Genomic DNA, 23551 nt, shown 5'->3' on the forward strand with positions numbered 1-23551 from the left:
AATTTAGAGGACAGGCATTTGTAGAATTTAAATGTTTTGAAAACGAGTCAAATGCAAGTAAATACTGAAATTGAATTTTTTATTTAAAAAGACTGGATAAGCACCAAGCAATGACAATAATAAAAAATAAAAGGAAACATATGTATGGGGAAATATACTGAAATTTTAGCGTAAAGATTGCCTGAGCCTGGCATCCCTTCCCCTATAATTGTGAATAAAAGACTAAAAAATATTATCTTTCCCTTTATCTTCCAAGGACATCAGATTTATTTACAGTCTTACCCTATTTTTTTTGCTTCAGGCAGGTAAGAGTTAATATCTTGGGTTTCAGGCTGGGTGAGGGTGTCCATCTCCCGAGGCTGTTCTCCCCCTGCCGCCCCCCCTCCCCACAATCCCCACCACCTTTTGGGTGAAGTCCTAGACTCAGCAGAGGAGGATGGATTGTCCTCTGGAAGAAAGGGTGGAGGCCATTCCTTTTGAGAGGGTCAGGTCATATCTCAGAGGAGTCGATTCCTTTAGAACTGAAAGCTGTACGCTCACCCTCAAACACGCTCCTATCCCAATCTAGGCCGTCTCCACAAACAGCATTTCTACTCATTCACGGGCTCTGGTCAGGAACATGGCATTCACTGTGATCTCTTCCTTTTTCTTATCTTCCCTCCAATTCATTACTAAATCCTATCCATTCTTTCACCAAAGTACATCTCAAATCTGTCTACTTTGCTCCATCTCCACTGCCATCACTCAGACACCACTGGTCTACCTAACATTTTTGCAAATTAGGAAAAGGAGCCCCTCACCTGGGCAGATGCTGGAGCTGAAGTCCAGCCCCATTTTGCTAACTTTGTGCAGGGCGTGGTCTCCCAAACCTTGCATGATGGTCCTGGACCGCAGCTTAAACCATGCTGTTCTGTTGTAATCATCTCACTGTTCTGCCCACGTCCAATCTTGTCCCCTTCCAACTCATTCTCCACACAACAGAGGGACTACTTTTAAATCAACAATTTGATAACTTCACTCCCTACTTAACCCTTCAATAGATTTCTGTCCCTACTGGGATGAAATCCCAAACCCTTAACATGGCCTACAGGTTTCTCTATGATCTGGTTCCTAGTTTCCTCTTTATCCTTACTGGCACCATTTCCTCTAGATAACTTTCAGCCACACTGCCTTGTTCTGTTTCCTGAAACTTGCCAAGCTTCTCCCCTACCACAAGAGACTGCTGGGAAAGTTCTTTCCTGACTTAGTTTGGCTAATTTCTATTCTTCTTTCAGGCCTCAGTTTAAAATGTTACTTCTTCAGGGAAGCATCTCTGAATCTAAAATCTAAAGTAATCTCCTCATAGCACTTTAATCATACATTTATAATCATATATTCACTAGTGACTTACTTATTTAATATCTTTTCCCCTACTATATACTGTAAGCACCTAAGCTGGGTGTGATCCCAACTTAGCCAGCCCAGTGTCTCATTCATCCAGGTTTCTATTCAACAAGGCCTTCTCTATGCCAGTGACTACACTAGATGCTAGACATATAGAAATGAATAGATAGATGAGGTCCTTGCTCTTATGAGGGAAACAGACAACCAATAAACAAGTAAGCAGACAAGATGATTACAGATTTTGATATGTGCTATGTAGTATACTCTGTTTAAGCGCTGAGATTCCTGTCTGTATTACTCGTTAATGAATGCCAAGTGTATTGCTTCGGATAAGGCTAGCTGCTAAACATAACTCAAGTATACTTTGCCCATGTAAAGTCCAAAACAAATATTGGATGGCTCTCCATCAAGTGGTAATTCAGGAACCTAGGCTCCTTCTAACCTGTGGCTCTGCCATCTTCAGCATGTGGCCACAGAAGGGAAAGAGTATGGGAGACAGCTTGTGGAAGATTTTTTTTTTTTTCTTTAATGAGCTAAATCTGGATGGCTACACTTAACTGCAAGGGAGACAAGGGAACACAGTGTATCTCTGTACTGAGGAAGAAGAGTAAATAGATTCAGTGATCAGCTAGCACCTTCCACAGTACCCGGCAAAAAACTGGCATTACAAAGAAACAAAAATAGAAATGGAGCTTGTTCTCATTTTATAATCAATGAGAATGTACACAGAAATCAACATTATGTCGGATCTAGTATACTGAACCTCTAACTTTCAGGAATCTAGAAATAGTCTTTAGAGTAAAGTTTATTTATTTATAGATGTGCTTCTCAGCATAAGAAAGTTTAAAAAATTAATCTACTAGTCCACTTTAATTCAGGATCACCTTCAAGGTTTCCATTTTTATTTCCCATGGTTTTTAGCCTGTCCCAAATCACAGCCTCTCCATTCTTGAGTTTAGATGGTTGCATTAGGACAAATCCATAGTCAAGGCAACAGAATGGATCAGAACAGTGAACGACATATTCCAACAATTTGGGATCTAGTGTTGATAGAGCCACACAGTAGCTCTGAACTTGTAAAGATGTGCAACCTAGCTAGATCACCATGTAAATAAATTCTATGCATATATTTTAATGGTATTCTTTGTAATTTTCTGCTCTGAACGAAACACTGTAGAAATCTAAATTATTCTTTGGTATCAAAGCAGACACACTGTCACATGTGTGTCTGCGGTAATCTGTACTTAAAGCTATTCCATTCTGAAACTGGTTTTCTTGTCCCGGACCGAATCTTAGTATTAAAGGCACAGAAACACAGAGCTCTAAGGGACCTCATCAATCAGAAGCATTCATCTGTTCCCTTAACTTTAGTATCAATTCAGAAGAGATCTGAAATCTAGAGTTTACCGATGTATCCTACAGAGATGAAAAAGTGAAACATTCCTGAATCCGTGTCAAATCGGTTTTACTCTTCCCAAGTGAGAATCCTGAGGCAGTTGACGGTCACGGTCCTGGAGAGCAGTTTCGCGCAGCTGGTAATTAGAGTCGAGCGCAGCAGGTGGAAACAGTGCGGCTGAGCGCGGGCCATGCGGGTGTTTCCGCGTCCCCTGGAGCGGAAGGGGCTGCGCACCCACCTACGGGATCTCCAGAAAGTCGGAGAAGCTGCTGTACCGTAGCCAGGAGTCCCGTTCACTCGGTGGGAGTAGCGGCCCCGGGCAAGCTCCAAAGCGCAGCCACCCGGAGGAGCCCAAAGAACCGGGCGCAGCGCCGCAGGACGCCCGCCACGCCCCACGCCGCCCTGCAGGCGAACGCGGGAGGCGACGAGGCCCTGCCGGGCCACCGTAGCGCTGCGGCTCGAGCTGCTCCTCCCGCGCCGCCCTCCGCCCCCTGCCTCCCGGCGCCGCGGCAGCTCTGGACAGCCAACGCCGCCGCCGCCGCCACCGCCGCCGCTTCCTCCTCTGCAGCCGTTCGGCCGCTGCGTGACGCGTCGTTTCCTCCCAATATGGCGGCCGGGGCAGGTCGGCGGTGATGGAGGCCAGTCCGCGGCCACGGCGGGTGCTAATCCCCACAGTAGCCAGGGCAGCCCTCCTCTCTCCGGGCCTCTAAGCCGCCGCCTCGTCCCTTGGCCCCCGGGCTGACGGCCACCGGGCTGGGCTCCCTCTCCGTCCCCGGGCCGGAGGGGCGAGTGAGGGGGGTGGCCGGGAAGCGACCCCCGGGCCGGGAGAACCGGAGGTCCCACGGGCGCGGCCCTCCAGGGGCGGCCCCTCGGGGGGCGGCGAAGACCTCTGCGCCCCTCACCCGCACCGGAGCCGGCCCGGCTCGCCCGCTCCTTCCTGATCCAGCGGCTGCCCTCCACGCCTCCTCTCCCCCACCTCCACCCCCTCTCCTTTCTCTCGGTTCTTCCTCCTCCTTCCCCCGCCCCCCCCTTCCAGCCGCTGGGAGCCGCGGGTCGGACGAGCCGCCGCCTCCTTCTCTGCGTCCATGTATGAGGGGAAGAAGACGAAGAACATGTTTCTGACCCGGGCCCTGGAGAAGATTTTGGCCGACAAGGAAGTGAAGAAGGCGCATCACTCCCAGCTGCGCAAAGCGTGCGAGGTGGCGTTAGGTGAGCAGGGAGGGGGCCCGAGGGATGGGGGAGGGTACTGCGGGGGTGGGGGGTGGGGGTCGCCGGGCGCTCGCCCTGGGCCGGCGCCGCTGACCTCGGGAAGCCCTGGCGAAGCTCTGGGCTGCCTGGCTGGAGTTGACAGTAACTCGGCTAGATATGGGGCAGAGGCAGGGTGGAGGAGGAAGGGCAGTTCGCTGGGCTCAGGGAACGCGGCAGGGCTGGGGGTCGGCTTGAGAACATGGGAAGATTTTGTTGGTGGACCGTGCGGTGCGGACAGGATATCACCCTTTGTGATAAAGCAGAAGGAGTTGTCGTTTATTCGCTTGGAAAATTGAGGTGGAGCTGATTTGTCGAGATTGGGCGTGGGAAGGGTTCCGTATCGTAATTTCAATAACTTTTCGTTTGGCGTGGTACTTTGGGAAGAAAGGCTGAAGTTGTTCCCTTGTTGACAGTCTTGAGAAGGGGTTTGCGGGAGGTGCCGCCTGTTCTGACATCTCTCCGCTTCCGCCACGGGAAAAACAGCGAGTAATGTTGTATCCGACTGGGCTGACCTGGAAGAACAAGACCTAAGGTTAAGGGGAGGGGGTGATGAGATACAAGCGGGGAAGGAAAGGACCTTTAGATACGTTGGCTTTAGTGACAAGGAAGGGAGGGTTTGAAACAGGGAGAATGAAGAAGACAATGACACCCACCAGCCACATGTCTGGCCTGTGGCAGCTGCTCTCAAGCTTGAGTTGTGATTTATAGTTCAGACGAAAGAGATCTAGTGTCATGAAGCCCCTAGCAGGGTAAATCCAGACAATACCTACGGCGAGGACAGGCAGATGAAGAATTGTTAAAGGGGGACCACTGATGGATCTGTTGCATCCATCAAGGACGAAATCGTTTAAAGAGAGACCAGGACGTTAAACACAAAGATGAATTCCTAATGCTTGCGCTTCATTTTGTAGCACTGGAAATAGATTACATCAAATTGACTTGAGAAAACGAAGCTTGTTAAGTGGGCTTTGGAAAACATTCTTGAAGGGGAAGAAAATCCAGAATAACTTGGATATATGCTAAAGTAAAGGGTCAAGACAGCTTTAAAGGAACTTTGCCTTTTAATTTTTAAAATAGAAGACTTTATAACTTGCTATAAGTTATACTGTTTTTTCCTTCTTTTTTGGATCTATTGAAGAAATTAAAATTTTTTTGAATTTTATGTATAATGAGTTTAAGTTTAGTTTTTTTACCCTTCATTGATCACAAGTTCACCTTTTGTTATTCTTGAAGCTAGTGAAAGACTGTTTCAGGTGTATGAGAGGATGTTGTACAGAAGTAAAAATTGAATTATATCTGGGTCCTGAAAGGAATAATTATTAACTTGGGGCAGGATGAGGGAAGGAGTGATCGTTGGAATTTTTAAAACAATTGTTATGTGTAGGTTTATGAATAACTTGCTGGTTAAAGAACTTAAGAGTTCAAACAAAAGTTTTAGTTTTTGAGACCAGATTTTCTGTATTAAAATATACTTTTAATATACTAATGATAAGTATTAGACTGAGGAAATGGAGTGTGGTGTGTGTGTGTGTGTGTGTGTCTATGTCTATCTATCTATATATATATTTTTTTTCCCTCTCCAAAATGCTAATGTAAGTATATTTAAATGGAGAGATCACTGGAATGAGAATCTGGGATCCTGGGTTTAAATCACAGTTCTGTTACATTGCAGTATAGTCAAGTCCCTGGGCCTTAGTTTCCTTCTCTGTAAAATTAGGATGTTGAACTTTGATTGTAAGGTTACGTCCCCTCTAATGTGCCATGAATGTGAGCACACCATTCTCTTAAGTTGTGCATTGAGAGTATTCCTGCCACTCTTGATTGGCATCTTGAGAGGGCTTAGCTTGATCCTTGCTGTTTCTAGACATAGGGACTACTTGGTAGTGTGTGCCAACTGTACCAAGATTGTCTGTTTTAGATTTTGCCATTCTTTACTTTTTTGCCCCTTCCATATAGTTAGCAGAAGCTTATTATGAGGAATGTGTCTATCCAGGCAGGGACTAGGCACCAGAGTACTTTCTTTACTTGAGATGTTTAGGGCTTTTTCCCCACATTTCGTAGTTACATTTAGTCTCCTACAAAATCTCATTGAGCAATCTCATGGTAGTTAATCCCTGATGACCTTTGTTTCTTCCCTTCTAGTCATACATCTACATTATCACCCAAACATAATTTCATAGGGATAACCCTTTTCATCTTTGCAGAAAGTATAATGTCTTATAGTAGATGATATCCCCAAATGTATCCCTGGAAACTATTATAGACCTCCCTTTTCCTCTTCACTGTTGAGACCTGGGCCAAGCCCACTTTGTTCTGTTGATAATCTATATGGCTGTCAAGCTGGATGGGAAAGTAAACTGGAATGGCCTGGTTGGGTCATCCCTGCTCTCTAGCTTATGAGTGGGAAGGAGTTGGCTAGAAGTGGTAGAGAGGTGGGTGTTGTTATAACCCTTCTAAATACACTTTGTAAATGACCCTTCTAAATATACCTGTCTGCATTTATTCCCTGCACCTCCTCCCTACATTTTTATTGAGCACCTACCATGTGGCTGAAGGGAGATAGAGGGTAAACAAGAAAATATATAGTATTTTTATATCCAGACTTTTAATCCTTTTGTGTTTTAAAAATCATTTTCTGGGTGTGTGAGTAGATTTCAGACCAGTGGTATTCAAAATTAATTCAGTTACCTTTTAACAAAATGGCCTATTATAAATCAGTTTTCTGTAAATTATACTCATGAAATTACAGTTCATCTCATATTCTTAAGAAAACTATTTTTTTTGTTAAAGTATAGCTCTTAGGAAACCTTATCTAGATTAGGGGGGATTTTACTTTATTAAAACAAAGCCCAATTTCAAAAGCACCACATAAAGGAACTCTGTTTTTCACAAAAAGAAAAATAATGAAACATTAAAAGCAGATTATTGAAAACTTTTGTTAAATTATCATACATTTCAGACCTTTAATTTGAAGTAAAGAATGGTTTAAAAAAAAAAAAAAAGAAAGAAAAGAAAACCCCTCACACCTATATTGTTCAATCATTGTGAAGTCCACAGGCCCAGGAACAGCTCCAGGTTGCCCTCTCTTGGTATCTGCCCCACTACAGCTCTCTGCAGCAACAACCACTGAACTCTGCAGAGTGAGGGCCTCTGGGCTGCCCTAGCTTAGCTTGATCCATTCCTGCTGTCTAGAATCCTGAATTAAAAATAGTCTGGCCATCTGCTGGCAGATGAGACAACAGCTGAGCTATTTTTAGTTTTAAAGAATTTAGGATTGTTGAGGGATTGGGCTTGAAGGTAGCATTGTTTGTCTCACGGGGAGGGGAGGGTGCAGTTGGGCCATATTCCAATCAGGCCTCTTAAGTTTCAAGAGTTTCTTTGATGTTAGGGCTATGACTAGTTCAACTTTTGCCTCTAACATCAGATATATATGAAGATATCCTGCAGATGTTAGGATGAATGAGTTCCAGGTTGGAAACTGGCACTGATAGAGAATAGGAGTGAAAGGGGTGACCAGAAGAAGGTTTTAGAGGCAAGGGAGGCAATGTAGAGGCAGAGATAAGGGTGGGTTCCCTGCAGAGATATGGGAGAATGATTGAGAAAAAGAGGAATTGTTAGGGAAGTAATTTTTGCATCAGACAGGGTGTGAATTTGTGTTCATCATGTTCTAAAGTGATTCTACTGTTTTACTTTTTTTATATAAGTCTGTTATCTATACTTAGTCTCCTCCAGAAATGTAAATAAAATATTTAGGCTAAAAACTTAACAGAACTTGCTTCCTTCTGCTCCTCCAATCTCACCCTTGTTTTGGTTACTGGTGTTATAAAAAGATTGTATGAGTGGAGGAGAAATTATTTGAGTGCTTTTTTTGACCCCGGTTTTATGCTCCTTCTGGTAATATTACTAATTTTTGTCACTCTTGACCATTTACCAGAAAAAAAAAAAGACTCTCAAATAATGCCCTGCCAACAATTAATTATTTTAATTATAATTTAAAACCATTAACAAGTTTCTTTTTAAACCTTCCTTGATATCTAAAGTAAAAGGTGTTTTCAGTAAGTCAGGCTGCTGGAATTTTTGAGATAGCTAGGAAAGAAGGGTGTAATGAATGAAATGACTGAAAGATTCTGTTAGGTTTGAGTTAAAAAAATAAGTTTGGGTATACTCTTTTCCATTGTGGAGATTTATACACATTACCATAATTAAGATTCTGAAGAGTGTTCTGTGAAAAAGAAAGTGCTCAGTTTTGCTTAACGAAGTTTTTCCTAAATTTATTTGACCCTTTTCAGTGTCTGTTAACACCTAGGAAACATTGTTCCTTGGAATTTACTTTGGGACACTGTTCAAAGAAAAGACAGACAAAGCAGCTACAATAGCCCTAACTACTGATGAAACCATTCTTGAGAAGAGTCATTGTGTTTTTGGAAAGCAAGAGCCCTGTTGACAGTGTGGGAAAGAGAAAGTCAGAAATGAGGTGTAGTTGGACAGAGTGGTATCAAGCTCAGAGCACTGCTCTCTCGCTCTTGCTTTCCCATCCTGACTAATGGCAGGCAACCGCTTGTCTCTCCTGATGGTGTTTAAGTTTAGAGAAACTTATGTTGGTAATTGTTTTGTGAATGGGAAGTAATTGGGGGGATTATTTGTTATAGTATCCCTCACAAAATGGAGGAGGGTATATCTGAAAAAGGAAAATACATGAACAAATTATTGTTGCCTTTCAAAATTAGGTATATTCTTCACTCAGGTACTTGTTGAACTAGTATGTGCCAGATACTCTTTCAGCACTGGGCGTGCAACAGTGAGACAAATATGCTTTCATGGAACTTATTTTCTAGTTTGTTGAGGCTGACAATAAAAAGCAAGCTAATATACTGTCAGATTGTTATTATCTGAAGAAATAGTTCAGAAGGGTAAAGGGAGAATGACCAGGAGTGCAACTTTAGGTAGGATTGTCAGGAAAGGCCTTTCCATGATGTGACATTTCAGCAGAGAAGTGACAAAAGAGAGAGATTCAGCCTTTCAAAAACTTGGATGAAACAAATGGAACAGCAGGACAAGTGTGTGCTTGGTACCTTCCAGGACGAAAAGGAAGCTTGTGTGACTGGGGGAGAGTGACAAGCAGGGGGTAGGAGAAGAGGACAACTTTGGATTTTATTGCATCTGGAAGTCACTGGAGAGTTTTACAGGGGGTGGTGACAAAGCAGATTTACATTTTAAAAGGCTCACTTTGGCCAGAGATGTTGGTGATTTAGAGTTTGCTGGTGATGGTGGAGGGAATGATGATTGGTGGCATTTGGAATATACTTTAAAGGAGTCGACAGGATTTGCTGATTGGTTGGTTGCATGACAACAATCATAGCCAGAGCTACAGGGTTGTTGGAGAAGGCATCCACCATGATGGGGAACACCAGGAGAGAAACAGCCTTTGGGGAAGAACAGTAAAACATTTTCATTCAACCCTTTATATGTATTTTAGAATATTTTTACTGATAGAATTTCCTGCTGATGTAATAGGATATTTTCAGAGAAAAGGACACAATTTAAATGATAGGACACATTCTACTGAGAAGGCACAAAATAATTTCAAATTTGAGTTGTCAGTTTTTTTTTTCAGTGAGGTTTTTTTCCTGAGAATGAGCCTTTCACGTAGTTTCAATTACAGTAAACAATTGATCTGGTCCGTTACTGGGATAGGATCTTTGCAAATATTATTAATTAAGGATCTTGAGATGAAATCATCTTGGATTTAAGGGTAGGTCCTAAATCCAGTGACTGGTGTGTTATATGTAGAGAAAGGGACACAGACACACAAAGAAAGCAAGCCAGGTGAAAATGGAGGCAGGCAGAAACTGGAGTTATGTTGCCATAAGCCAAGAAACATCAGGTGTCACCAGAACCTAGGACAGGGCAAGGAAGGAGTCTTCCCTGGAGCCTTCAGTGGTAGTATGGCTCTAACACCTTGAATCCAGACTTCCGGCCTCCAGATCTGTGAGAGACTGAATTTCTAATGTTTTAAACCACCATGTTTGTGGTAGTTTTTTGAAGCAGCCCTAGGAAACCAGTAACAGTTCCCTTCATCTTAACTTTTCAGACCCAGTTTGATATATCTGAGCTTCCATTGTTAGAGCACAGCATCATATACTTGAACAGTGGGGGTTGTGGGGCACCCACCCTCTCAGCAGCTGAAAATCCAAGCATTAACTTTACAGCCGGCCCCCATCATCAGTGGTTCTGCATCCTTGGATTCAGCCAGTCTTGGATCATGTAGTACCGTAGCATTTATTAAAGAAAATCCGCATGTAAGTGGACCCCTGCAGTTCAAACCCATGTTGTTCAAGTGTCAACTATACATCTTTAAACAGTCAAATACTGTCTTTGGCTGGTCTCTGTTTCATAAGTGTAGAAAGAAGTTATTCTGAGGCTTTAGTGTTCATGAATCTTGAGAAATCTCTTTAAAAAAAGAGTCTGGGGCCCAAGTATGTAAAAGGTTTGTGTTCCACTTTTGATATTTTTGTCTTGCTTAGATTAAGACTTGATACAACATGAGTCTAAGAGCCTATGTTATCCTCTCATTCAGGCAAGGTTGTGAAAAACAATTTTTAAAAGTTTTTCATATCATAGTATTACCTCTGGAATTATATTTAGAAAAGTCCATGTGGGACAGTTCATTTTTCTCTCTCAACTTGAATCCAACAAGGTATACAGTGAGAATTTACTAATCAGCTGTTTAATAACCCTCATCTTTGCATACCTTGCTGAGAAATTAAATAATAAATATATAAGCAAACAGAGTAGGTATCATGAAAACCAAGCACTATGTATTTAGAGGAGAGTCCTTGTGCCTTTACTCAGTTTAATTTTAATTACACATAAGTCCAATAAATTTGGCAGTTTATTTTTTTAAATAAACAAATCCTTTTCTTCAGACCATTTTCAAAAGTAAAACTAGGGAGAAAAATCACCCATGACAATGGAGATAACCAGTGTACCTTTGTAAAAAAAATTTATTGAAATTATAGTTTAGTCTATAAAATATGCCCATTTTAAATGTGATAATTTTTACTGAGTTTCACTGAGTTGTGCAGCCATCACCATAATCCAGTTTTAGAACATTTCCATCACCCCAGTAAGCGCCCTAGTGCCCATTTACAGTTAACCCCTGTTGCCGTACCCAGCTCCAGGCATCTACTAATCTACTTTCTGTGTCTTTATTTGCCTTTTCTGGACATTTCATATAACTATACGTCATACAAGTGTGGTCTATTGTGTCTGACTTCACTCAGCATAATGTTTTTGAGGTTCATTCATGTTGTAGCATGTACCAATATTACCTTTCTTTTTATTGCTGAATAGTATTCCATAATGTGGATTTGCCATATTTTGCTTATTCACAGTTGATAGGCATTTGGGTTGAATGAACAGTGCTGCTATGAATATTTGTGTGGAAGTCTTTATGTGGGCCTAATTTTTTATTTCTTATGGAAACCTAGGAGTGGAATTCCTGGGTCATATGATAACTTTTTGTTTAACTTTTTAAGAAACTAAGTTGTTTTCCAAAGTGGCGGCACCATTTGGGTTTCTCATACATCCTTGCCGGTCAGCATTTGTTATTGTCTGTGTTTTTGGTTTTAGCCATCGTAGTTAATAGGAAGTGTTATTTCATTGAAACACTGTTAGCTTTTGAAGCATTTTTTCCAGACTTTATTCTATACACATACACATGAACAGATGTATTCTTCCAAAAATTGAGCTGTTTAATTTCTGAGGCAATAATAGGAGGAAAAGGAAAAACTAACATTTATTGAACGTTTACTGTATTCGAAGTTCCTTGCCAATTAAATACTTCATTGGCTATATCTCAATTAGTTGACAAAACAACCCAATGTGCTTAGGTGCTATTATTCTCTGCATTTTGCAAATGAAGAAACTGAGGTTTAGAGCTGTGTTTCGCAGCGTTGGAATATGCCTTTTGGCTTAATTTGGCTGTCCTGAACTGCACCCTTAATCACAAAACTGTTTACAAGTAACAAATTACAAAACAGGAAACGAGGGCGTCCATAGAAAGAAAGGTACTGCTAAGGAAAGACAAAGGGCAAAATACATAATAGACAAAGAAATAGTCAACCAACAGCAATATATGAAAATATTGCTCTGTACACTTCCGTGACTCTTGAGGGTGTTTATGTGCGCTCATAATGGCATCCTTGAGTCCATCATGTGAAAGATCATTTTATTCTGTGTTTTGCCTAAAAAGTCAGGCAGATTCATGTGTATTTTTCTGTGTCTTTCTAAGATTTTTAACAAAATTTTAAACTAAGATTTTTATTTGAGCCATTTGGAAAATTCAACTGTCGTGTGACTCCCAAGGATTCTGGATAGGCTAGCTTTTATTGTACTTGTACTCCTAACCCTTTAAAAATACTCTCACTTGCTTTCTATCTTAGTATTTATAGCATTTCAAATCATTTTAAGAATTGAAATAAAAACCAAATCTTATTAAAATGTCATGGGAAATTACAAATAAGACTTTACCTAAAAATAACTGGTGATATATCTCAGTGGCTTCTTTTATAAGTATATAAATGTAATTATTGTGTAATTGTCATAATTTTCAGTTGTGTGGTCTCATTGTGTCATATGCATTTTTTTATATGTTGTATCTATGTACCTTCCTATCTAGCATTTTAATAAGATGTCATTTGTTTAAATGTTTTTGAGTTTAGGAGCATTTACATTTAAATTTTGCTGCACAGATTTTTATTAATCCCTGCAAAATTCATTGAGTGTTATGTATGCAGAATTATTTAAACCTTAAGATGGAGCTTACTGGGTTAGAGTATGGTCATTTACGGTTCTCATTCCTTAGGCAAAATGGCCATAAATACACCTGTGCTGGGTGCAGGTGTACAGCACAGTATGAGGAAAATAAGCATATTCACGCTCTTTAGATTATTGGTTTTGATCCAATGTAACCATTCTTTTTCATCGTTCCTTTGCACTTTTTTTCTTTTCTGTTCTAAAAGTAGGAATCAAATACATAAAAACTACCCTTTATAGTTAACGATAGATATACTTTTGTTTTCTGTAAATCTTATTAATTGATTTTTTCATACTTTTTTTCCTTCAGATTTATTAGGGTATAATGCGTTATGTATTTAATAAGTTCACTTTCTCTCAGAATTGATAGTCAGGTGTTGAAAAGCAAGTAAGTTAAAAATGCGTTTTATCACATCTTATTTCATCAGTCCTTCTGTTTATTGCTTTAACATTGTATCAGATAGGATTGACTAATGCTCATTGCCTGTTACATATTTTTTTGTAATGTTGCTTGATTCTTTTTCCAAATAATTTTAGGATTTTCTTTTATATTCTCTAATGCTTTCTTTTATATTCTCTTAGCAACTTATTCACATAATACTTAATCGGCATTTCTTACCTTATATTCTTATATATCAGATACAAAGTGGTGTAGTTGGGAATAAGTTGATAGTTTTGTTTCATCAATTTTGTTGAGTTAATTCTTACATGATAATTGAAAATGTGTTTAATGCAGTGATAATCAAAAGCTTATGTGTAATTTCTAATGTACTTGTATCTTTAGAAATGAAAATGGAACACATGCATCTTATAGTAATAGTGAAGAATAGGAATAAGGTTTAGTATGTTTGATACCAGTTAATAATTAAGTTAACAATTAATTGTTAATAATTTTAGCTTTTAAAGTATATACCAGTTCCGAAATGGGTATTTTATAATGATTAGAGAACAGAAGTTTTATAGTGAATACTAACTGTGTCTACAGATATTTTGCCAGAAGAGACATGGACAGAAATTAAACGTATCAATGCATTATCAAAACGTACTTTTTTCCTAAATGCAGTGATGAATCCATGTGTTTGAATATATGAAGTGAAAGTATTTTATTCTCTCTGTTCCCACACCCAACCCCCATTTTTATGGCTATTGGAAAAGACTTGAATGGCTAATTAGAAGGAAAGGTGCTTTTGTTAGTAATATGTAGCATATGCTTCCCTAAAAAGTCAACGAATATGCCAAATTGTACTGTATCAAGCTTTTTTATGTGGTTATATCTTCTTGAGTTGTTTTCCTTTTGAAACAGTTAAAACAAAGATTGTTTCAGTTCTTTAATTTTCTTTTACATTTCAAAAAGCACACTTGATTAGGTGATCAATATACCCCAGTCTGGTTCCCTATAAAAAAGTTGGGCATTCAAATCATAACCGTTATAATTCTTTTTGTTTGGTTGGTTTTTCTTGTTTTGAATGAAAAATGTACTTTTTTCTGTTTTATTACTAAATTAAAATTATATTTATGATACTGAACAGTTTTAGATTTTATGTCAAATTGAATATCTCTTGATTTTTTTTTTTTTTTTAATACTGCCCCATATGGTTTCTACTGATTTGGTCTTATTGAAGTTTTCTATTTTTGACATTTCTTAAGGTTATATAATTCATTAATAACAAACAAGGAGCTTTGTTTGATTTTGCTATTTATGCATGCCTACTGCTATTCTGTGTAATAAAAATATCTATCTCTCACTAGTTTGCTTGACTAAAACTTCTTAATGTAAAGATTTTAGTGATTCAGTAAATTAATGTCCCCAAATGTCTTGTCTAGGATAGTCACTGTTAATAATTTGGCTTTCCAGAAGATGGGTAAGCAAATGAAAATCTTTGAGTTTGGACATTAAATGTCAAGAAATGTTTGCTTTTCCTCAGTTTTTCCATTTTTAAAAAGTTTTCATCTTTATCCTGAATTTTTCCTTTAAAAAAATTATCAGAATATTTCAGTTCCCTTTTTTTTGGGAACCATTCCTTTTTTGTTCATTTCCTAACCCTACCTAATTCTCCTTATTTCCCTTCCTTTCTCCTTTTCAAACCCTCAGAATCTTTGTCAGCATTGATGTATGAAAACATTCTTGATTCATAAAGAAATATTTTAAAGGAATGGAGATGATTTTAAAATAATCAGTGGGTAACCTGACATCTGGTTAACAACCCTTGATGTGATCTCCCAAATGACCACTAACTTGCAGAAATGGAGGAAAATATACTATGTTGTGGAAAATCATAATGACGACAGTCTGTCACTATACCCAGGAGGAAAGAGCAAAGCTAAAAGAATGAGAGAAAAGAGGCAGGTATGGAGGTCAAAAACCAAAACTATTCCACATGGATACTTCTTTTTCCTAAACATAAAACAAGAAAATTAAAAATTGTGAACAAAGCAATAATCAAAGACATACTGAAGAAAACTTCTGCACTGAAAAACACCTGTGTATGAAAACTGCTATATTCCAGGAAGAAAAAAAACCTCAATGTGTAAAGAGACTCATACAGGTCTCAGTTTAGCAATATTATTTTAAATTAAAGATTTAAAAAAATGCCGTGATTTTCTAGGCAGAGAAAATAAGCTTCCAAAGAAGGAATTGTAAGTGTTTGTTAAGATTGCAAGTTCAACCTAGGTAAACCGAAGTAATAGGAATTTGCTGAAAATCATAGAACAGCAACTGAGCTAGTAAACTCAGACATAACTGTTTTACATGTTTGTTTTTATAAAATCTGTGTCTTACTCCACCTTTCTTTCTATTTTATAAATTTATTTTTTATTTTTGGCTGTGTTGGGTCTTCGTTGCTGCGCATGGGTTTCCGTTAGTTGTGACGAGCGGGGGCTACTCTTCGTTGCAGTGCGCGGGCTTCTCATTGCGGTGGCTTCTCTTTGTTGCAGAGCACAGGCTCTAGGCGCGTGGGCTTCAGTAGTTGCGGCACACGGGCTTCAGTAGTTGTGGCTCACAGGCTCTAGAGCACAGGCTCAGTAGTTGTGGCACACGGAATTAGTTGCTCCACAGCATGTGAGATCTTCCCGGACCAGGGATCGAACCCATGTCCCCTGCATTGTCAGGCAGATTTTTAACCACTGCACCACCAGGAAAGTCCCTCTCTTTCTTTTTTTTTTCCTCTCCTTCCTGTTTCCTTCATCTATCCACTCCTTTCTCTCATTCCCTTTATCTCAAATTCTACTTCTAAAAAATTGTTAGAAAATAACGATATATGTCGTGAAGGTAGAGGTACAAATTTATTCAGCATTGTGCTTTTTTTAAAAAACCATTTTATTGGCATATAGTGTGTGGTACAATGTTGTGTTGGTTTCTGCTGTACAGCAAAGTAAATCAGTTATACGTATACATATATCACACTTTTTTAAAAAAAATTCTTTTGCCGTATAGGTCATTACAGAGTATTGAGTAGAGTCCCCTGTCCTAATACAGTAGGTCCTTATTTGTTGTTTTATATATAGTAGTGTGTATATGTCAATCCCAATCTCCCAATTTATCCCTCCCCCGGTAATCATAAGCTTGTTTTTTACATCTGTGACTCTTATTTCTGTTTTGTAAATTAGTTCATATGTACCATTTTTTTAGATTCCACATATAAGTGATATCATATGATATTTGTCTTTCTCTGAATTACTCAGCATGACAATCTCTAGGTCCATCCATGTCGCTGCAAATGGCATCATTTCGTTCTTTTTTGTGGATGATATTCCATTGCATATATGTACCACATCTTTATCCGTTCAGCCATTGATGGACATTTAGGTTGCTTCCATGTCCTGACTTTTGTAAATAGTACTGCAGTGATTGTTGGGGTGCGTGTATCTTTTCAAATTATGGTTTTCTCTAGATATATGCCCAGGAGTGGGATTGCTGGATCATATGGTAGCTATATTTTTAGTTTCTTAAGGGACCTCCATACTGTTCTCTATAGTGGCTGTACAAATTTACATTCCCACCAACTATGTAGGAGGGTTTCTTTTTCTCCACACCCTCTCCAGCATTTATTGTTTGTAGAATTTTTGATGATGGTCATTCTGACTGGTGTGAGGTGATACCTCATAGTAGTTTTTTTTTTTCTTACATCTTTATTGGAGTATAATTGCTTTACAATGTTGTGTTAGTTTCTGCTGTATAACAAAGTGAATCATCTATATATACACATATATCCCCATATCCCCTCCCTCTTACGTCTCCCTGCCACCCTCCCTATCCCACCCCTCTAGGTGGTCACAAAGCACGGAGCTGATCTCCCTGTGCTATGCAGCTGCTTCCCACCAGCCATCCATTCTACATTTGGTAGTGTGTATATGTCCATGCCACTCTCTCACTTTGTCCCAGCTTACCCTTCCCCCTCCCCCGTCCTCAAGTCCATTCTCTATGTCTGCGTCTTTATTGCTGTCCTGCCCCTAGGTTCATCAGAACCATTTTTTTTCTAGATTCTATATGTATGTGTTAGCTTACGGTATTTGTTTTGCTCTTTCTGACTTACTTCACTCTGTATGACAGACTCTAGGTCCATCCATCTCACTACAAATAACTCAATTTCATTTCTTTTTATGGTGAGTAACATTCCATTGTATATATGTGCCACATCTTCTTTATCCATTCATCTGTCAATGGACACTTAGGTTGCTTCCGTGTCCTGGCTATTGTAAATAGAGCTGTAATGAACATTGTGGTACATGACTCTTTATGAATTATGGTTTTCTCAGGGTATATGCCCAGTAATGGGATTGCTGGGTTGTATGGTAGTTCTAGTTTTAGATTTTTAAGGACCCTCCATACTGTTCTCCACAATGGCTGTATCAATTTACATTCCCACCAACAGTGCAAGAGGGTTCCCTTTTCTCCACACCCTCTCCAGCATTTATTGTTTGTAGATTTTTTCATGATGGCCGTTCTGACCAGTATGAGGTGATACCTCATTGTAGTTTTGATTCCCATTTCTCTAAAGATTAGTGGTGCTGAGCATCCTTTCATGTGCTTTTTGGCCATCTGTATGTCTTCTTTGGAGAAATGTCTGTTTGGTCTTCTGCCCATTTTTGGATTGGGTTGTTTGTTTTTTTGATATGGAGCTGCATGAGCTTTTTGCATATTTTGGAGATTAATGCCTTGTCGGTCACATCATTTGCAAATATATTCTCCCGTTCTGTGGGTTGTCTTTTAATTTTGTTTATGGTCGCTTTTGCTGTGCAAAAGCTTTTAAGTTTAATTAGGTCCCATTTGTTTATTTTTTTTTTAATTTTCATTACTCTAGGAGGTAGATCAAAAAAGATCTTGCTGTGATTTATGTCAGAGAGTGTTCTGCCTATGTTTTCCTCTAAAGAGTTTTATAGTATCCAGCTTTACATTTAGGTCTTTAATCCATTTTGAGCTTATTTTTGTGTGTGGTGTTAGGGAGTGTTCTAATTTCATTCTTTTACATGTAGCTGTCCAGTTTTTCCAGCACCACTTATTGAAGAGACTGTCTTTCTCCATCACATATTCTTGCCTTGTTTGTCATGGATTAATTGACCATAGGTGTGTGGGTTCATTCCTGGACTCTGTATTCTGTTCCATTGATCTGTGTGTCTGTTTTTGTGCCAGTACCATACTGTTTTGATTACTGTAGCTTGGTAGTATAATCTGAAGTCAGGGAGCCTGATTCCTCCAGCTCTGTTTTTCTTTCTCAAGATTGCTTTGGCTATTCAGGGTCTTTTGTGTTTCCATACAAATTGTAAAATTTTTTGTTCTAATTCTGTGAAAAATGCCATTGGTAATTTGATAGGGATTGCATTGAATCTGTAGATTGCTTTAGGTAGTGTAGTTACTTTCACAGTATTGATTCTTCCAGTCCAGGAAGATGGTATGTCTCTCCATCTGTTTGTGTCATCTTTGATATCTTTAATCAGTATCTTATAGTTTCTCGCATACAGCTTTTTTGCCTCCTTAGGTACGTTTATTCCTAGGTATTTTATTCTTTTTGATTTGATGGTAAATGAGATTGTTTCCTTAATTTCTCTTTCTGATTTTTCGTTGTTTGTGTATAGGAATACAAGAGATTTCTGTGTATTAATTTTGTATCCTGCAACTTTACCAAATTGATTGATGAGCTCTAGTAGTTTTCTGGTAGCATCTTTAGGATTTTCTATGTATAGTATCATGTCATCTGCAAACAGTGACCGTTTTACTTCTTTTCCAATTTGGATTCCCTTTATTTCTTCTTCTTCTGTGATAGCCATGGCTAGGACTTCCAAAACTATGTTGAATAAAAGTGGCTAGAGTGGACATCCTTGTCTGTTCCTGATCTTAGAGGAAATGCTTTCAGTTTTTCAGTGTTTTGAATGATGTTTGCTGTGGGTTTGTCATACATGGCCTTTATTATGTTGAGGTAGGTTCTCTCTATGCCCCCTTTTTGGAGATTTTTTTTTTTTTATCATAAGTGGGTGTTGAATTTTGTCACAAGCTTTTTCTGCATCTGTTGAGATGATCATATGGTTTTTATTCTTCCCTTTGTTAATGTAGTGTATCACATTGATTGATTTGCATATATTGAGGAATTCTTGCATCCCTGAGATAAATCCCATTTGATCATGGTGTGTGATCCTTTTGATGTGTTGTTGGATTCTGTTTGCTAGTATTTTGTTGAGGATTTTTGTGTCTATGTTCATCAGTGATATTGGCCTGTAATTTTCTTTTTTTGTGATATCTTTGTCTGGTTTTGGTATCACGGTGATGGTGGCCTCGTAGAATGTGCTTGGGAGAGTTCCTTCCTCCGCAGTTTTTTGGAAGAGTTTCAGAAGGATAGGGGTTAACTCTTCTCTAAATGTTTAGTAGAATTCACCTGTGAAGTCATCTGGTCCTGGACTTCTGTTTGTTGAAAGATTTTTAATCAGTTTCAGTTTCATTACTTGTGATTGGTCTGTTCATATTTTCTATTTCTTCCCGGTTCAGTCTTGGAAAATTGTACCTTTGTAAGAATTTGTCCATTTCTTCCAGGTTGTCCATTTTATTGGCATTTAATTGCTTGTAGTACTCTGTTATGATCCTTTGTATTTATGTGGTGTCCGTTGTAACTTCTCCTTTTCCATTTCTAATTTTATTGATTTGAGTCCTCTCCCTTTTTTTCTTGATGAGTCTGGCTAAAGGTTTTTCAATTTTGTTTATCTTCTCAAAGAACCAGCTTTTAGTTTCATTGATCTTTGCTGTGGTTTTATTCATCTCTTTCTACTCTGATCTTTATGATTTCTTTCCTTCTGCTAACTTTGGGGTTTTTTTGTTCTTCTTTCTCTAACTGCTTTAGGTGTAAGGTTAGGTTGTTCGTTGAGATGTTTCTTGTTTCTTGAGGTAGGATTGTATTGCTAGAAACTTCCCTCTTAGAACTGCTTTTGTTGCATCCCATAGGTTTTGGATCGTTGTGTTTTTGTTGTCATTTGCCTTTAGGTTTGTTTGTTTTTTTTTTTGCGGTACGCGGGCCTCTCACTGCTGTGGCCTCTCCCGTTGTGGAGAGGCATGTGGGATCTTCCCAGACTGGAGCACGAACCCGTGTCCCCTGCATCGGCAGGCGGACTCTCAACCACTGCGCCACCAGGGAAGCCCGCCTTTAGGTATTTTTTGATTTCTTCAGTGATCCACTGGTTGTTTAGAAACATATTGTTTGGCCCCCATGTGTTTGTGGTTTTTATACAGTTTTTTCCTGTAATTGATTTTTTTTAACTTTTATTTTTTAAATTTTATTTATTAAATTTATTTTTTTTTGGCTGCTTTGGGTCTTCGTTGCTGCACGCGGGCTTTCTCTAGTTGTGGCAAGCAGGGGCTAACACTTCGTTGCGGTGTGTGGGCATCTCATTGAGGTGGCTTCTCATTGCGGAGCATGGGCTCTAGGTGCGTGGGCTTCAGTAGTTGTGGTTCATGGGCTTAGTTGCTCCACGGCATGTGGGATCTTTCCAGACCAGGGATCAAACACGTGTCCCCTGCACTGGCAGGCAGATTCTTAACCACTGCGCCACCAGGGAAGTCCCCTATAATTGATTTCTAATCTCATAGCGTTGTGGTAGGAAAAGATGCTTTATATGATTTCAGTTTTCTTAAATTTACCGAGACTTCATTTGTCACCCAAGATGTGATCTATCCTGGAGAGTGTTCCATGTGCACTTGAGAAGAAAGTGTATTCTGCTACTTTGAGATGGAATGTCCTATAAATATCAGTTAAGTCTATCTGGTCTAATGTGTCATTTAAGGTTTGTGTTTCTGTATTGCTTTTCCGTCTGGATGATCTGTTCCTTGCTTTAAGTGTGGTGTTAAAGTCCCCCACTATTATTGTGTTACTGTCAATTTCCCCTTTTATGGCTGTTAGCATTTGCCTTACATAAAGAGGTGCTCTTATGTTCGGTGCATATATTATATTTACAATTGTTAATGTCTTTTTCTTGGATTGAACCTTTGATCATTATGTAATGTCCTTCCTTGTCTCTTGTAACAGTCTCTATTTTAAAGTCTCTTTTGTCTGATATGAGTAATGCTACTCCAGCTTTCTGTTGATTTCCACTTGCGTGGAATTTTTTTTTTTTCTTTTTTGTGGTACGCGGGCCTCTCACCGTTGTGGCCTCTCCCGTTGCAGAGCACAGACTCCGGACACGCAGGCTCAGTGGCCATGGCTCACGGGCCCAGCCGCTCCGCGGCATGTGGGATCTTCGCGGACCGGGGCACGAACCCGTGTCCTCTGCAACGGCAGGCGGACTCTCAACCACTGCGCCACCAGGGAAGCCCTGCGTGGAATATCTTTTTCCATCCCTTCACTTTCAGTCTGTATGTGTCCCTAGGTCTGAAGTGGATCTCTTTGTAGACAGCATATTTATGGGTCTAATTTTTGTATCCCTTCAGCCAGTCTGTGTCTCTTGGTTGGAGCATTTAATCCATTTACATTTAAGGTAATTATCGATACGTATGTTCCTGTTGCCATTTTCTCAATTGTTTTAGGTTTGTTAACATGTAGGGTTTTTTTCTTCCATTCTCTTTTGTTCTCTTCTCTAGTGGTTTGATGACCATCTTTAGTTTGTGTTTGGGTTGCATTTTCTTTTTTGTGTGTGTATCTGTTGCAGTCTTTTGGTTTGCATTTCTCATGAGGTTGTGATGTAGCAGTCTATATATATACGAGGTTATTCTAAGTTTCTGGTCTCTTAATTTCAAATGCAGTTCTTATTTCCTGCATTTGTACTCTCCTCTGCTCACAGTTGCTGTTTTTGCTATCATATTTGTGTGTGGATGATTTTCTACTTTTACTGTATGTTTGCCTTTACCAGTGAGCTTTCCCATTTGTGATTTTGTTGTTTCTAGTTGTAGCCTCTTCTCCCCCCTTCCACCCTGAGAAGTTCCCTTAGCATTTGTTTCAAAGCTGGTTTCGTGGTGCTGAATTCCCTTAGCTTTTACTTGTCTGTAAAGCTTTTGATTTCTCAGTCGACTCTGAATGAGAGCCTTGCTGCGTAGAGTATTCTTGGTTGTAGGTTTTCCCCTTTCATCTCTTTAAATGTATCATGCCACTCCTTTCTGGCCTGCAGAGTTTCTGCTGAAATATCAGCTGATAACCTTATGGGGATTCCCTTGTATGTTATTTGTTGTCATTGTGCTCTTTATAATTGCTAAACACTGAGGAATGATGTGCTGGAAATATATTTATTGATATGGGAAGATGAGGGAGTAGAAAAGCAGATTATGTAATAGTATCTTTTTAGAACAAATATATGATAGTTTTTCTTTTTAGAACAAATATGTACAGGTATACATAGAAAAAGTGTTGCAAATACAAGGAAATTTTGACAGATGTATTTCATTGTCTTGTGGTAGAATTACAGTAAAATATAAGGTTGTTAGAAGTGTATGTCGTTGAAGCATCTAAGGAACTTTTCTGTAATGGAAAAATATTATTTGTTTATTTTCTTCTCCACGCCTGAGGTATTTAAATGTAGAGTAAGAGAGGGGGGGAAAATACCCCACAAAGATAAATAGTGAGCTTCATATCGAAGTAGAAAATAAAAACGAAGAAAGAAGATTCCTGACATCTAAGATAAATCACTGAATGACAGTCACATTTATTTACCAGTAAGTCATCTAACTGAACACAGGACAATTTAAATGTGTCTTTGGTATTGCTTAGAGTATAGCTAATTATCAGTTACAAATTGATTGTACTCTGGGCTTCATCACTCATTAGGTTGTGATAACAGGAAAGACATTGTTTTGTTTTCCAGGTAAACTGTCATGTCCTGTTTCATTTTGAGTTCTCAAGATGGAGAGAGAATAACTGGTCTCAACTAGACTTTTGACTAGGAAATACTTGTAGTTTATGCCTCTGGTAGTCTATCTAAGTATTAATTAAAATGTCTTTTTGAGAGGACCTTGTTGGTTGCTGTATCTTCCAAAACACAAAGAAAGCCTTGGTTTTCAACTCAAATGAACTCAAATTAAGGAAAGTATATAGGTTTCAGAAGATCTCATTTCCATGTATGTATCCATTGTGGCCTTGTCAGCACATTTAGAAAAGGTATGAAAAATTGGTTCAAGAGTACAGGATTTCTTGCCATCTTTAGAAAGTCCAGTAGTGTTAGCTGGCATAGACTTAGTCTTGCAAATTCTTGGGTCTGCACCCTTTTTGGAGTTGGATACCAAGTTCTTTTCAGTTACAGAGA

The 23551-nt window shown here is 39.2% G+C and overlaps 1 protein-coding gene across 3 annotated transcripts in view; it reads left to right on the forward strand.

Annotated features, from left to right (window-relative positions):
- Positions 1-3775: 3775 nt before the first annotated feature.
- Positions 3776-23551, forward strand: part of ARFGEF1 (ARF guanine nucleotide exchange factor 1) — a 144862-nt gene continuing 125086 nt past the window's right edge. For all 3 annotated transcript variants that reach the window (XR_016388548.1, XM_022595253.3, XM_022595254.3), the window contains exon 1: positions 3776-3988. Coding sequence is in view for 2 of the 3 variants with exons in the window: in XM_022595253.3 (XP_022450961.1) it covers positions 3865-3988 (124 nt within the window). In the remaining variant the exon portion in view is untranslated. The remainder of the gene's footprint in view (positions 3989-23551) is intronic.

The sequence above is a fragment of the Delphinapterus leucas genome, chromosome 17 (genome assembly GCF_059928025.1).
Source record: "Delphinapterus leucas isolate spDelLeu-1000000601 "Yukka" chromosome 17, BTC_Dleu_Yukka2, whole genome shotgun sequence".
Taxonomy (NCBI): domain Eukaryota; kingdom Metazoa; phylum Chordata; class Mammalia; order Artiodactyla; family Monodontidae; genus Delphinapterus; species Delphinapterus leucas.